At 35.0% G+C, this 13,437-nt stretch overlaps 1 protein-coding gene and 1 long non-coding RNA gene across 2 annotated transcripts; both read left to right on the forward strand.

Moving 5' to 3' along the window:
* The first annotated feature begins 22 nt into the window (after positions 1-22).
* Positions 23-3,990, forward strand: LOC100634853 (exonuclease 1-like). Its single transcript, XM_019995212.1, has 12 exons — positions 23-222; positions 268-390; positions 431-692; positions 974-1,054; positions 1,105-1,233; positions 1,791-1,966; positions 2,124-2,211; positions 2,374-2,527; positions 2,576-2,729; positions 3,205-3,710; positions 3,797-3,902; positions 3,955-3,990. Exons 1-12 carry the CDS (start codon positions 53-55, stop codon positions 3,968-3,970), a joined length of 1,965 nt encoding a protein of 654 aa, XP_019850771.1. The 5' UTR covers positions 23-52; the 3' UTR covers positions 3,971-3,990.
* Positions 3,991-9,153: 5,163 nt separating this feature from the next.
* LOC109581257 (uncharacterized) lies at positions 9,154-9,471 on the forward strand. Its single transcript, XR_002184568.1, has 3 exons — positions 9,154-9,194; positions 9,248-9,286; positions 9,346-9,471. It is a non-coding gene; the product is annotated as an uncharacterized LOC109581257 (long non-coding RNA).
* Positions 9,472-13,437: the final 3,966 nt, after the last annotated feature.

The raw sequence follows: 13,437 nt of genomic DNA on the forward strand, positions 1-13,437 counted from the left end.
ATTACGGTAATATACTGACGTGCAAACTATTTGGCGGGAAAGAGCATGGAAGATGGGTATCAAGAATCTCCTTCCATTTCTCCAGGGAGCCCAAAGGGATGTTCATCTTGCCTCGTTCCGTGGTAAAACTGCAGCAGTTGATGCCTACTGCTGGCTGCACAGAGGCGCCTACTCCTGCCCGTTTGAGCTGCAGCTCGCAAAGAAAGAAAAAATCCAAAACCTGTACAAACTTAAATGCTTTTGATTAATTTTTTAATTTTTATTTAGGCCCCTTCTCAATTTTTGCATGAAGAGAGTCAATCTGTTACGTCAGTATGACATCAACCCCATCCTTGTCTTTGATGGAGCCAACCTCCCCATGAAACATGACACAGAGAAAGAGAGAAAAGAGTAAGTAGCCAACGCCCATTTAGCTAACGACCTTTTATAGGCGTCGAGATAGCTACCGGAAGCAAGGAAAGGCGCTACTTAAAGAAGGGAAGGAGGCCGAGGCTAGAGAATGTTTTCAGAGATGCGTTGAGATATCTCCAGAAATTGCTTCGGCATTCATTAACCTTCTATATAAGGAAAAGGTTGAAGTAATAGTTGCTCCTTATGAAGCTGATGCTCAACTGGCCTATCTTGTTAAAGAAGGACTGGCTGATTTTGTTATTACTGAGGATTCTGATCTCCTGGCATTCGGAGTGTCACAGGTATTATTATTAGAATAATTACAAGAAATATTAACAAGAGCCTGCATTAACATGTATTTTCTTACTACATTTAATTAAGTCTTCTCTTCTCTCTCAAAACAATATTTATGCACATGTACATGCACACACACACACACACATCCTGCCATACCTAATATTATTCTACACAGTACCACACACATTTAGAATGCAAATGCAGAACAATAGGAAAACAATAATATTATCATTATTTTTTATTAATATCACCAAAAACGATGATATTGTATTAATATTATTTTTAGGTTTTCTTCAAGATGAATGACACAGGTCATGGCAAACTAATGGAGCTTAGAGATATTGCTAAAGGCAATCCTTCATTAAAAGTTAGTAGTTAGAATTGATTAATGGATTTATTAAATGCTCTAATTGATAGGGTTTTACCCCTGATTCTTTCCGTCACTTGTGTATATTATGTGGGTGTGACTATCTTCCATCAGTTCACGGTATTGGCCCAGTCACAGCTGCTAAATTAATGAAGAAATGCAACAAAGACCCTTACAAGGTATGTACATGTACATGTATACTACATGTACATGTATGCCCCAACTGAGTTTGACCCAAGAAAAACTGGAATAACTTTTTATTGGAATGTGGGATAAGGATGAAGCTTTCATAGGTTTCTTAGTTGCCCAATGCCGTCACAGGATCTCAGTTCTTGGGTCTCTCAGCCCTTGGGAACCCTCAGACAGGGTTCTCCCTATAAACCCAATGGCATACCAAACCGTCTACCTTATTGTTTACGCAAGAACACGTGGTTGCATGCTTCTTTCTTAAAAAGCTAACAGAGCAAGATCTTACTTGATAATGATAGCCTTCGTGAAGGCTAGTTGACTCCAGCAGCTATTGTGTACTGTTCATAGACTCTGTAGAGATTTAGCATTTACATATACCTCATGCCTTATGGTAATTATGGAGTGGAATTTTGTAGAATTGCATGATTGGAAGGTTTTATTTTGGCAAATTTGTTGTCATGTGCCATTGAGCATGTGCGTCAATAGTTAAAAATAGTGGGTTTTATGTTTTATTTTAGCAAATGGTTAAATAGAAGTACCACCACAGGTCATTAGGTATCTCAAAAGTGGTTCCAAGCATAAAGTACCTCCTGGCTATGAGGAACACTTTCGTCAAGCTGATCAAGCGTTCCTGTACCAGCTGGTGTTTGATCCTAGATCACAGTCACAGGTCAGGCTCAACACACCTCCCCCTGATGTAGAGAAACTTGAATATGCTGGAATGTATCCTTTTCATATGAGAGAAAGAGAGGGAGAGAGAGAGAGAAAGAGAGAGAGAGAGAGAGAGGGAGGGAGAGAAGAACCAGGCTATTCTAGACTAAACAAGTTTATTCTTGTAATTTTTAGAATTGTTTTTATTTTTCTTGATGTGTTTGTATAGTTTTAATTCCCCTTCCAAGCAGGTTGGTCTTGCACGTGGTAACATAAACCCACTGACTCTAGAGGAGATGGACCAGCACTCACCAAAAGTAGAATAATATAAAAATCAAATACATTGAATCAAGTCTCTTTTTATTTTATTTTCTTATCATTGCTGATCTTTTATTATTTATTATGTGCATATTATTAAGACGATGAATTATTATTTAAATAAATTTTTAAACCTTTTATTTTTGTAAAATTATGTCTAGTGTAAAAAGGGTGCGGCTTTTACCAGCTTGCAGCGGCATTCCTCCTGGAGTGGATCTGTGCTAAGTAGGAGTGGCTCAATATCTCGGCAGACAACTCTGCTACCAGTTTCACAGGAAGCTAAGAAAGATTTTAAGAAATGTCGAACATTAAAAAGTAATGTTATCAGACAGTAGTGTCTTGAATTATAATTGTAATTACTAGGGGCTTCCCCTGATGAAGATGATGCACTTAGTATGGATGATTTAAAGCTTTTGTATAGTGAAAAAATGAATAATTCACAGTCAGAGGAGGAAGTGAGAGGGACGGTTCAAGTGTCTAGTAGGAATGTCTTCTCTAAAGTCACTGTCAAATCAAAGTAAAAATAATAATAATCAGGGCAGGATTTTCTGCAAAAAGCATGCTTCATGAGCTGACAAGCAGTACATGTACATGTGTACATGGCTTTGGGGCTACTTCAAAAATTTATTAAAAGATTAATTTTAATTGGAATCAGCTCAAATTTGCTATACAGCATGTGAACATGAATATGTATCAGAAAAAAGTATAAAAATGGATGATTCTCTCTTAGTCATTTTTGGAAAAATTTGGCCAAAGACCCTGTTATAGTACATTGACTTTAGCCCGATTTTTAAGTAACTCTACTATAAAAAATTTTTTTAATCTAATTTTGGTTGGAATGAGCTCAAAATTTTTGTACAGCCAGCACAAGAACATGTGTATGTATTAGAAAAAAGGAAAACCTGCATGTATGTCCAAATCCTGTGGACTTGCTTCAAAATTCAAACCTTAAACCATGCATGATGCATCTCTCTTTCTCTCTCCTCATTTAGGTATTTTGCTAGTAGTACTTCTAACGTTGACAGTCTGTCTTGTTTAGATGCATTAGCTCAAAATGAGACTCAAAATATAGTAAATGAAAAGGAACCTTCATCAAGCTCAGTCGACTCTGGGCTTGGGAATGAACTAGACGAGAATGAGAAAGAAAACATTGAATCTGACAATCATGAAATAGAGAGTGACAGCAGTCAAGACGACGAAAAAGACATTAATATTAGTGATGACAATGACGATAAAGAAGAAATAAATGATATAAGAACATTTGCTGTTGATGAAGTCTCTGAAATCCTTACCAGTGATGAAGGATTGAACTCAAAATCCCAACACAGTAAACGTAAACTTTTCACAAGTGAGACTATAGAAACTAAGAGACCTAAACTCTCTGCAAGTACTAGTATTGATGTACCAGATACTCCTACTGATACTGAGGATTGCTTTATTGTAAAATCATCTCCTTCAACTCTGAAATGTAAAGCAAGTCCTTTACCTTTTAGACTAGGTAAGAAGACCTCTCATTTTATATTAAAGCATCACTTTATAGTCTATTGCATGTACTAGTATTAAATTATTGTGTGTGTTTCTTAGGTTTGTCAAGAAAGGCAACACCAAATGCAAAGTCTTCATTTAAGTCACCACGACTGGCTACTGGCAGCTCATCCTCATCCTTACTATCTTATTTCAGTTATAAACAGTGAGTGAGTTTTATTGTTGTTAATTTTTAATGCATTTTTATATTATTTTAGGAAAGATAAATTATGAATAACGCATTATTTATAATTATTATAATTCAAAAAATAAAAATCAAAAAATAATAATATACAGGGTCTTTGGCCAAAAATGAAGAGGAGAAATTCTTAATTTTTATATTTTTCCTGATACATATACATGTTCTTATACTGATTCCAATTATATTTGGATTTTTTTACAAATTTTTACAGTTGCTACCAACAATACATGTACACACTATTCTGGACGCCTTGGGACTCAATATACTGTCGTGATTTTAAAAGTATCTTTATTGTAGAAGACTAGAAGTTCATTAATACACATTTATATTGTATTGGACTTTGCTGTATAATATACAATAATAGAAGGAAGAGGATATCAATGGTCTTAACTCTAATGACAACTCTAGCCATTTTCACGCTTTCTTCAGGTGCAAATGAACAAATATTCTGATAGTCTAAATGTAATTAGAAATTGACAAGCTGATGATTTAGTCTCACGGCGCCAGACCACACCACGGAGGGTGTAGTCTGCATAGCCCTGCAAGACTATTGGTGATGATTCTGATCATATCTATACGGCTCTGGTGTAGATCTGTAGTCTAAAAATTTAGGGGCAGGTTTCCAGACTACATATTTTGATGTGAACTGAAAGTGTACACATGTATTCATTGAGATACAAAACTTACATGTGCATGGTTTAAGTCATATGCATTTGTCACAATAAATGTGTTATTGTTTTCAATTGTCATGTAGCTTATGTTAATGAAAAATAAACTAATTTCAATGAGTGACACATATACATCTTATGCACTTTGCTTGTGTAAAAGAAAACCGTCATGTATATAGTTTCAATTTGTCAAAACATAACAAAACTGTAACCTATAGTTTTATTCATTTTATTGTTAAAATGGCAGTATCAGGAGTGAGGCATGGTGGAATCTGTTATACTAATGGATCGTATTTTTGGGATAGTAGTGTCAATGGAGTTTCTAAAGCTATATCGTGTGTTACGTGGTACTAATCTAACTACTGGTCAGTGGGTTAGAGTTGCTGATCCTGATGATCCTGTTGACTGTAACAGTAATAATGACAGTGATCCTTTTTGCTGTACCAATGTCGCTTCACCTGATGCTAATCTTAGTCTTTATCTTGCTCAGTCACTACCAGTAGCTCAAGAAGGCTGGTACAAGTGTTGTCTACCCACTAACATTTGCAGCATTTTTATTCTAGTGTTACTATCTAATCAAGTTCAGTATTAAAACAATGAACAATAGCTAACAGAAACTGCTGTATAAAGAAAATGCCTTATTAGGAGCTTCTGTCAAGTTCTGTGAAAAACACTGGCAAGATGGAAAATATCTCTTTCAATGCTTGCCAGTTGCCACTACCTAAACCTATTTCTTTCAGAATTAATTGATTTCCTTGTGAGGTTCAACTACTTTTCTTTAAAATCATAAAGAAGATACACATGTACAAAATAAAACAACTTCATTAACCTATGATGATAATAATAGCATTTTATAATATTTATTTATTTTGGTTTTATGGCTTTTTGTTGTGTTTGTCTCCTGTTTCTCTTTTTCTTTCCTTATGGGGTTTCCCTTTTAGTCTCTCTCTTTTGTCCTGATTGAGTCATTATTCTTGTAATAATAATAATAATAATAATGCATGCCAGCATAACAAATAACAACAACAATTCAAAAATGAAGATATAATAGTAAGGAAACAAGATACAGGGTCAAAAATTACTTAATACTCAAAAACAAAACAGGAATGTATTATAAGTAACGTATATACTCTCCCTAAAATGCAGTGAGAAGAGATTGCCTGTTGGTTTATTATAAGTAAAAACATGCACTGTCTCTACTACTGTATGTCCTATTGAAGTTTGTCTATTATAATATTGTGTTCATAAATGTCATGTGATCATCATGAGCTTGATCTGTGGGCGGGTAAGTATCTCTTAGTGAGGTGGTCAGGGTTGTGTTTGTGTTGGTGTATAATATTTATGCTGCCATCTGGCTCCATAACTGCTTTGACTTGAATTATCCCATTAGAACTACACTAAGTCTATTTACAAAACTAGACCTACATTTATTTGCTGAGCTATCACAACAGTTTCAGATGATTTGATAAACACAGACATTTCTTTGGTCAACAATGTTTTCACTACAAGTGGTTGTCTTCTTGTTGAGTGTCAGTGAAGTTATTAGTCAATGTCCACCTTCCTCAGGTAAGACACTGGATGTGTATAATAACAACTGTATAGGTTTTATAGGTATCTACCTGAAGCATGATGGAACCTGTTATACTAATAATGGATCATTTTTCACTGATGATAGTATCAGACCAACAACTCCTCTAGAGTGTGTATTACCTGGTGCTATTTTAAATGGCGGACAATGGATTGGTCCTAATGGAACAGTTCCTTGTGATGGTGGTAGCAATCAAAACGTTCAATGTACTACTGGATCAGGTGCTAACCTCAGTGTTCACATAGCTATTTCAAACTATCTTGGGGCAGATGGTGATGGTCAGTATATGTGTTGCCTACCCACTAATTGTTTAACTCCTGGTACTAACATCATCACTGCTACCATATTCAGTAAGAGGAGACTATAATCACTTACTGATGTAATACTCATTTGTAGAGTTTGCAGAGATAGAATCATTTACAGTTGCTGATCTTCCTTCTGATATGACAGTGTATCCTCAGGAATACAAACTAAATTGTATTAAAATTGGATTCAATATCTATGATATTAGCATGAACATTGGTAATACTGCACTGGCTAGTTACACTGGATGTAATGATGATGGTAGTGATAATTGCCCTGGTACTGATTTAAGTGGTCCTGTTGTATACACAGTAAGATATACTGTTAATATCACATGGGATGGAATGAGTGTCAGTAGTGGATCAATCAGTCAATCAACCACTGGAGATCAAATGTATCAGTGTGTAGTGCAAGTTCCTGATCAGCCAACTAGAATACGTAATGCAACTGTAAAAGGTAGTGTCAATGAATGCCAATAATTTTTATTACCAATAATATTAGTACCAGCAACTGCTCCCTCTTCTCTTACTGAGGTCCACAAGACAGCTACCACTATCACTGTCAGTTGGACTGCACTTGATTCATCTGATGCTGATGGATATGTAGTCAATGTCACTAGTGACACAGACACTGTTCAGACAGTACAGGTGGAGGGAAGTAGTAATAATATAATCACACTGAATGGACTGAATATAGAAACAACTTATAGCATCACGGTCAGAGCCTATCAACAATTACTGGGACCTGCTAGTACAATCAGTGTATAGACCTTACCAGGTATTGCTACTGCACCTTTTAATGTACTACTAACATTGTTGATGTATTTCTAGTTATTAATTCAATCAATTGGACACTAGTCTCATCCATTACACAACTCATTAACACTCAATATTGTGTTGATTGTCTCACAACTACTGATATAAATCCTTCAACTGATGTTTACTGGTTAGTGAATGGAGTGATGAAAAGTAACTCAAACTATCCATCAATTGATTTCCTGACATACAACAACACACTACTGGTATATCCTGATCCACTGGGAGTGTCTGTTAATGTTACCTGTATAGCAATGATTGGAGGAGTCAACTACAATCAATCTGTGATATTACATGGTATGATTATATTTTAATCAATAGTAGATACCTCTGTCTCTTTTCTAGCTCCAAGTGGTCCTCCAAATAATGTGAGAGGATTCATATTAAATGCTAATAGTATCAAAGTGAACTGGACCAATTCATCAGAGATTAATGGATATGTGATTGAGTACACTACTGGAGGTGTAACCAGGAATGTAGTATCTACCAGTGAAGATGAACTTGTATTACCAAATCTCTCACCAATGAGTACCTATACCATCAGTGTGTACTCATATATAGATCTTCCATCAGTTAATAGTACAGTAACAGTGTTAAGATTTGATAGTGAGTTATTATGATTGAGAGATTGTAATTGATATCTGTTGTAGTTCCTAGTCCAGTAACTAGCCCCTCAGTATCTAATGTCTCAACCACTGGTATTACAGTGAGCTGGACTATTCCCAGTAGTGACAACTATGTAACATACTACACCATCTCCTATACTCCATCTTGTTCCCAGTTATCATCAGTAAATGAGACAGTCTTTGTTGCTCCTCATCAGTCCACTGCAACACACAGTTATACATTAATAGGTCTGTACAGTGGTATGAACTATACCATCACAGTGAGAGCTGGTAATGTACTAGGAGGATCTGATCCTAGTTCCATTAATGAAAATACTTTGCCAATAGGTATATATAATGATGACAAATTAATAATTACAATATTTTACTTTGTATACAGTTCCTAGTGGGATACCTGGTTATTTGTTTTTATTACAACCAATTAATAATCTCACTTGGAATGAGGTCAATTGTTCTCAGCGTAATGGTCTAATCACAGGCTATACAGTGATTATCAGTAACAGTAGTATCACATACAACCTCACCAGTACTGAGAGATATATCATATTAAATGATCTAGTATTTGGTACTAAATATAACATCAGTGTAGCTGCTGTCAATTCTGTTGGAAGAGGTCCCTTCAGTGATCCTATTGTAGTAGAGATTGGAATAGGTATGTAATTATTATACTATATCAGCTCTGTGAGAATGTATCTTTATTTAGTACCTGGTCCAGTTGGTTCAGTATCAGGTATTATGGACACTACATGGGCTGTTATCTCATGGAGTGTACCTAGTTATATTCCATCAGACTATCCCATTATATCATATGAGATAGGATATCATATCTCACAGTGTGGTAGCTGTTTGATGGTAGATGATAATAACATTTTATCTAAAATATTACAATTCCATAATTCAACAAATGGCAATACATTTACTACTAGAATTACTGGTCTTGATGCTATGTCTTGTCATATTTTTGGTGTGCGTGCATACACAGACAGAGGACCTGGTGGATGGATCTTCATTGCTAATGAGACATTGATCAGTACTCAATTTGTGACACTAACATTAGTAAATACTCAAGAAGTAGGATCAACTAATACAGGTGTAATAATAATTGTTAAATGTTCAGACAAAAATGATCTCAAAAATTTCTTATTAATAGTATCAGGAGCTGTTGATAGTGCTAGTATTGGACTAGGTGTAGTAGTTGGATTGCTACTGATATCACTTGCTATTAGTATCATTATTAACATCTACTGCTTTCTCAAGTATGAATACATTAAAAACCATAAAATACAATTTCAGTGTTGCATATGAACAGGCTTAAAACCTATGATACAACCACTGCTAAGCAAACAAAGTAAATAAACACTCATTAAAGACAAGTAAATGTTTGTACATTACTATTGTTTATGATAGGTTTGATGATGATATACCAATGCAAGCCTGTGAACCGTATGGTATTCACAAGACTGAAGATGTTACAAGAGAGGCAGTATATGAGTGTCCTGATGTCAATGTTAATGATACTGCTATTTATGAAACATAACTAATGAAACAGTAAACCCTGACAGTGGAATTTAATATACATGTACACTGTGTGTGTGATACAACAGTATAAAATGTCCATGTGCTTGTTTGTTCATTTTGTAGCTGGATAGTGTGATATAGATATATACAAATACATACATACTTTTCTAGATATACATTTCAGTTCTGGAGTGTCACTGTATTCATACTGAGTCTATTATACTGTATAATCACATTAGTGTTATTGTAGCTACTTTTAGTCAAAATTTTGCAGTTTTTTCTATTGATGTTATCTAATCAATGAAGTTTCAGTTACTTTATATAGTATGGTGTTATGGATAAAACTAAAACTAAGGAAAATACTCTGAGGACACAATAACAGGAACTGCTATATGAAGGAATGCCTCACACTACTCTGATCTTAAATATCTTCATTAGCATTAAAAATTTATACAGTCAATGCTTGCTAGTTGTCACATATGTATCTAAACCTAATTTTAATTTGCTTTCAAAAATTAACTCATTTCCTTGTGATCAAGGTTTGACTACTTTTCTTTAAAATTATAAAGAAGATACACATGTACAAAATAAAACAACCTCATTAACCTGCTTTAATCTGATAATAATAATAATAATAATAGCTAATAAAGATACAATAAAAAAAATCAAGATACAAGGTAAAAAATATTCAAAAACAAAAAGGAATGTATTATTAAAGACAATTTAATGCTATGAGTCCTACAAAAAATAATGTATGTACATGTACTTTATGCTCCCTAAAATGCAGTGAGAAGAGATTGCCTGTTGGTTTATTATAAGTAAAAACATGCACTGTCTCTACTACTGTATGTTCTACTGAAGTTTGTTTATTATAATATTGTGTTCATAAATGTCATGTGATCATCATGAGCTTGATCTGTGGGCAGGTGAGTATCTCTTAGTGAGGTGGTCAGGGTTGGTGTATCAATTTTAGTGAGGTGTTGGTGTTGGTGTTTAATATTTATGCTGCCATCTGGCTCCATAACTGTTTTGAATTCAAATTAATTATCCAATTAAACAATTAGCCAATTATATTATGTGTTACTATGATCATAGCCATGCCTTATGCTAACATTTTGCAGAGCACTGCAGAATACCGGTAATTGCATTTTTGAGCAGAGCAGGCAGCCTTGGCATTCCATCGTGATAATCTTAATTTTATAGTTTTTCCTCTTAAAAATGTACATACATAATGTACACTACAAACTCTTTTAACACTACACAGCAAATTTAAGATCTATTTGCACCAAATGGTCTCTCTTGTATAAGTTGTAATGGTAAATCCCTTTAATATTATGTAGTATTGTTGCTGCTATTGTTACATTATGTAGTCATGTGCACACAGAGAGTGGGCCACACTATACTCAGTACACTGTGAATCTATTTACAAAACTATCTACTGAGCTATCATATTTTTAACAGTTTCACATGATTTGATAAACACACCCACAGACGTTTCTTTGGTCAACAATGCTTTCACTACAAGTGGTTGTCTTCTTGTTGAGTGTCAGTGAAGTTATTAGTCAATGTCCACCTTCCTCAGGTAAGACACTGGATGTGTATAATAACAACTGTATAGGTTTTTATAGGTATCTACCTGATGCATGATGGAATCTGTTATGGTAATGGATCATATTTTTGGGATAATCATGTAAATGCAGTTACTGAAGCTATATCATGTGTGATACCTGGTACTAATCTAACTACTGGTCAGTGGGTTAGAGTTGCTGATCCTGATGATCCTGTTGACTGTAACAGTAATAGTGACAGTGATCCTTTTCATTGTACTAATGTCACTTCACCTGCTAATCTCAGTCTTTATCTTGCTCAGTCACTACCAGCAGCTCAAGAAGGCTGGTACAAGTGTTGTCTACCCACTGATTGTTCACATCCTAACACTTACATCATCTTTGCTAATATATTCAGTAAGAGGAGACTATAATCACTTACTGATGTGATAATTTTCATTTGTAGAATATGCAGAAATAGAATCATTTACTGTTGCTGGTCTTTCTTCTGATATGACAGTATATCCTCAGGAATACAAACTGAATTGTACTAAAATCGGACACACTAGTTATAGTATTAGCATGAGCATTGGTAGTACTGCACTGGTAAATTATATTGGATGCTATGATCAATTTGCTATTTGTCCTGGTACTGTATTAGTTAGTAGTACCAACACAATAAGATATACTGTTGATATCACATGGGATGGAATGAATGTCAGTAGTGGATCAATCAGACAATCAACCACTGGAGATCAAATGTATCAGTGTGTATTGGATAATATTGGTGGTGCTGATAGAATACGTACTTTAACCATAAAAGGTAATGATGGTTCATGTTTAAGTATTATCTCTCTTTCCATTAGTACCAGCAACTGCTCCCTCTTCTCTTACGGAGATTAACAAGACAGCTACTACTATCACTGTCAGTTGGACTGCACTTGATTCATCTGATGCTGATGGATATGTAATCAATGTCACTAGTGACACAGACACTGTGCAGACAGTACAGGTGGAGGGAAGTAGTAATAATACAATCACAGTGAATGGACTGAGAGTACTAACAACTTATAGCATCACAGTCAGAGCCTATCAACAATTACTGGGACCTGCTAGTAGTACAATCAGTGTACAGACCTCACCAGGTACGGCAACTGAAGCTTTTAATGTACTATTAACATTGTTGATGTATTTCTAGTTATTAATTCAATCAATTGGACACTAGCCTCATCCATTACACAACTCAATAACACTCAATATCGTATTGATTGTCTCACAACTACTGATATAGATCCTTCAACTGATGTTTACTGGTTAGTAAATGGAGTGATGAAGAATAACTCAAACTATTCATCAATTGATGTCCTGACATACAACAACACACTACTGGTATATCCTGATCCACTGGGAGAGTCAGTTAATGTTACCTGTATAGCAATGATTGGAGGAGTCAACTACAATCAATCTGTGATATTACATGGTATGATTATATTTTAATCAATAGTAGATACCTCTGTCTCTTTTCTAGCTCCAAGTGGTCCTCCAAATAATGTGAGAGGATTCATATTAAATGCTAATAGTATCAAAGTGAACTGGACCAATTCATCAGAGATTAATGGATATGTGATTGAGTACACTACTGGAGGTGTAACCAGGAATGTAGTATCTACCAGTGAAGATGAACTTGTATTACCAAATCTCTCACCAATGAGTACCTATACCATCAGTGTGTACTCATATATAGATCTTCCTTCAGTTAACAGTACAGTAACAGTGTTAAAATTTGATGGTGAGTTAATATCATTGAGAGAGTATAAGTGATATGTGTTGTAGTTCCTAGTCCAGTAACTAGTTTCTCAGTATCTAATGTCTCAACCACTGGTATTACAGTGAGCTGGACTATTCCCAGTAGTGACAACTATGTAACATACTACACCATCTCCTATACTCCATCTTGTCCCCAGTTATCATCATTGAATGAGACAGTCTCTGTTGCTCCTCATCAGTCCACTACAACATACAGTTATACATTAATAGGTCTGTACAGTGGTATGAACTATACCATCACAGTGAGAGCTGGTAATGTACTAGGAGGATCTGATCCTAGTTTCATTAATGAAAATACATTGCCAATAGGTATATATAATGATGATACATTAATAATTACGATATTTTACTTTGTATACAGTTCCTACTGGGATACCAGCTGGTTATTTGTTTTTATTACAACCAGTTAATAATCTCACTTGGAATGAAGTCAATTGTTCTCAGCGTAATGGTCTAGTCATAGGCTATACAGTGATTATCAGTAACAGTAGTATCACATACAACCTCACCAGTACTGAGAGATATATCATATTGAATGATCTAGTATTTGGTACTGAGTATAACATTAGTGTAGCTGTTATCAATTCTGTTGGAAGAGGTCCCTTCA

The sequence above is a fragment of the Amphimedon queenslandica genome, unplaced genomic scaffold (genome assembly GCF_000090795.2).
Source record: "Amphimedon queenslandica unplaced genomic scaffold, v1.1 AMPQUscaffold_13452, whole genome shotgun sequence".
In the NCBI taxonomy this organism is placed as follows: domain Eukaryota; kingdom Metazoa; phylum Porifera; class Demospongiae; order Haplosclerida; family Niphatidae; genus Amphimedon; species Amphimedon queenslandica.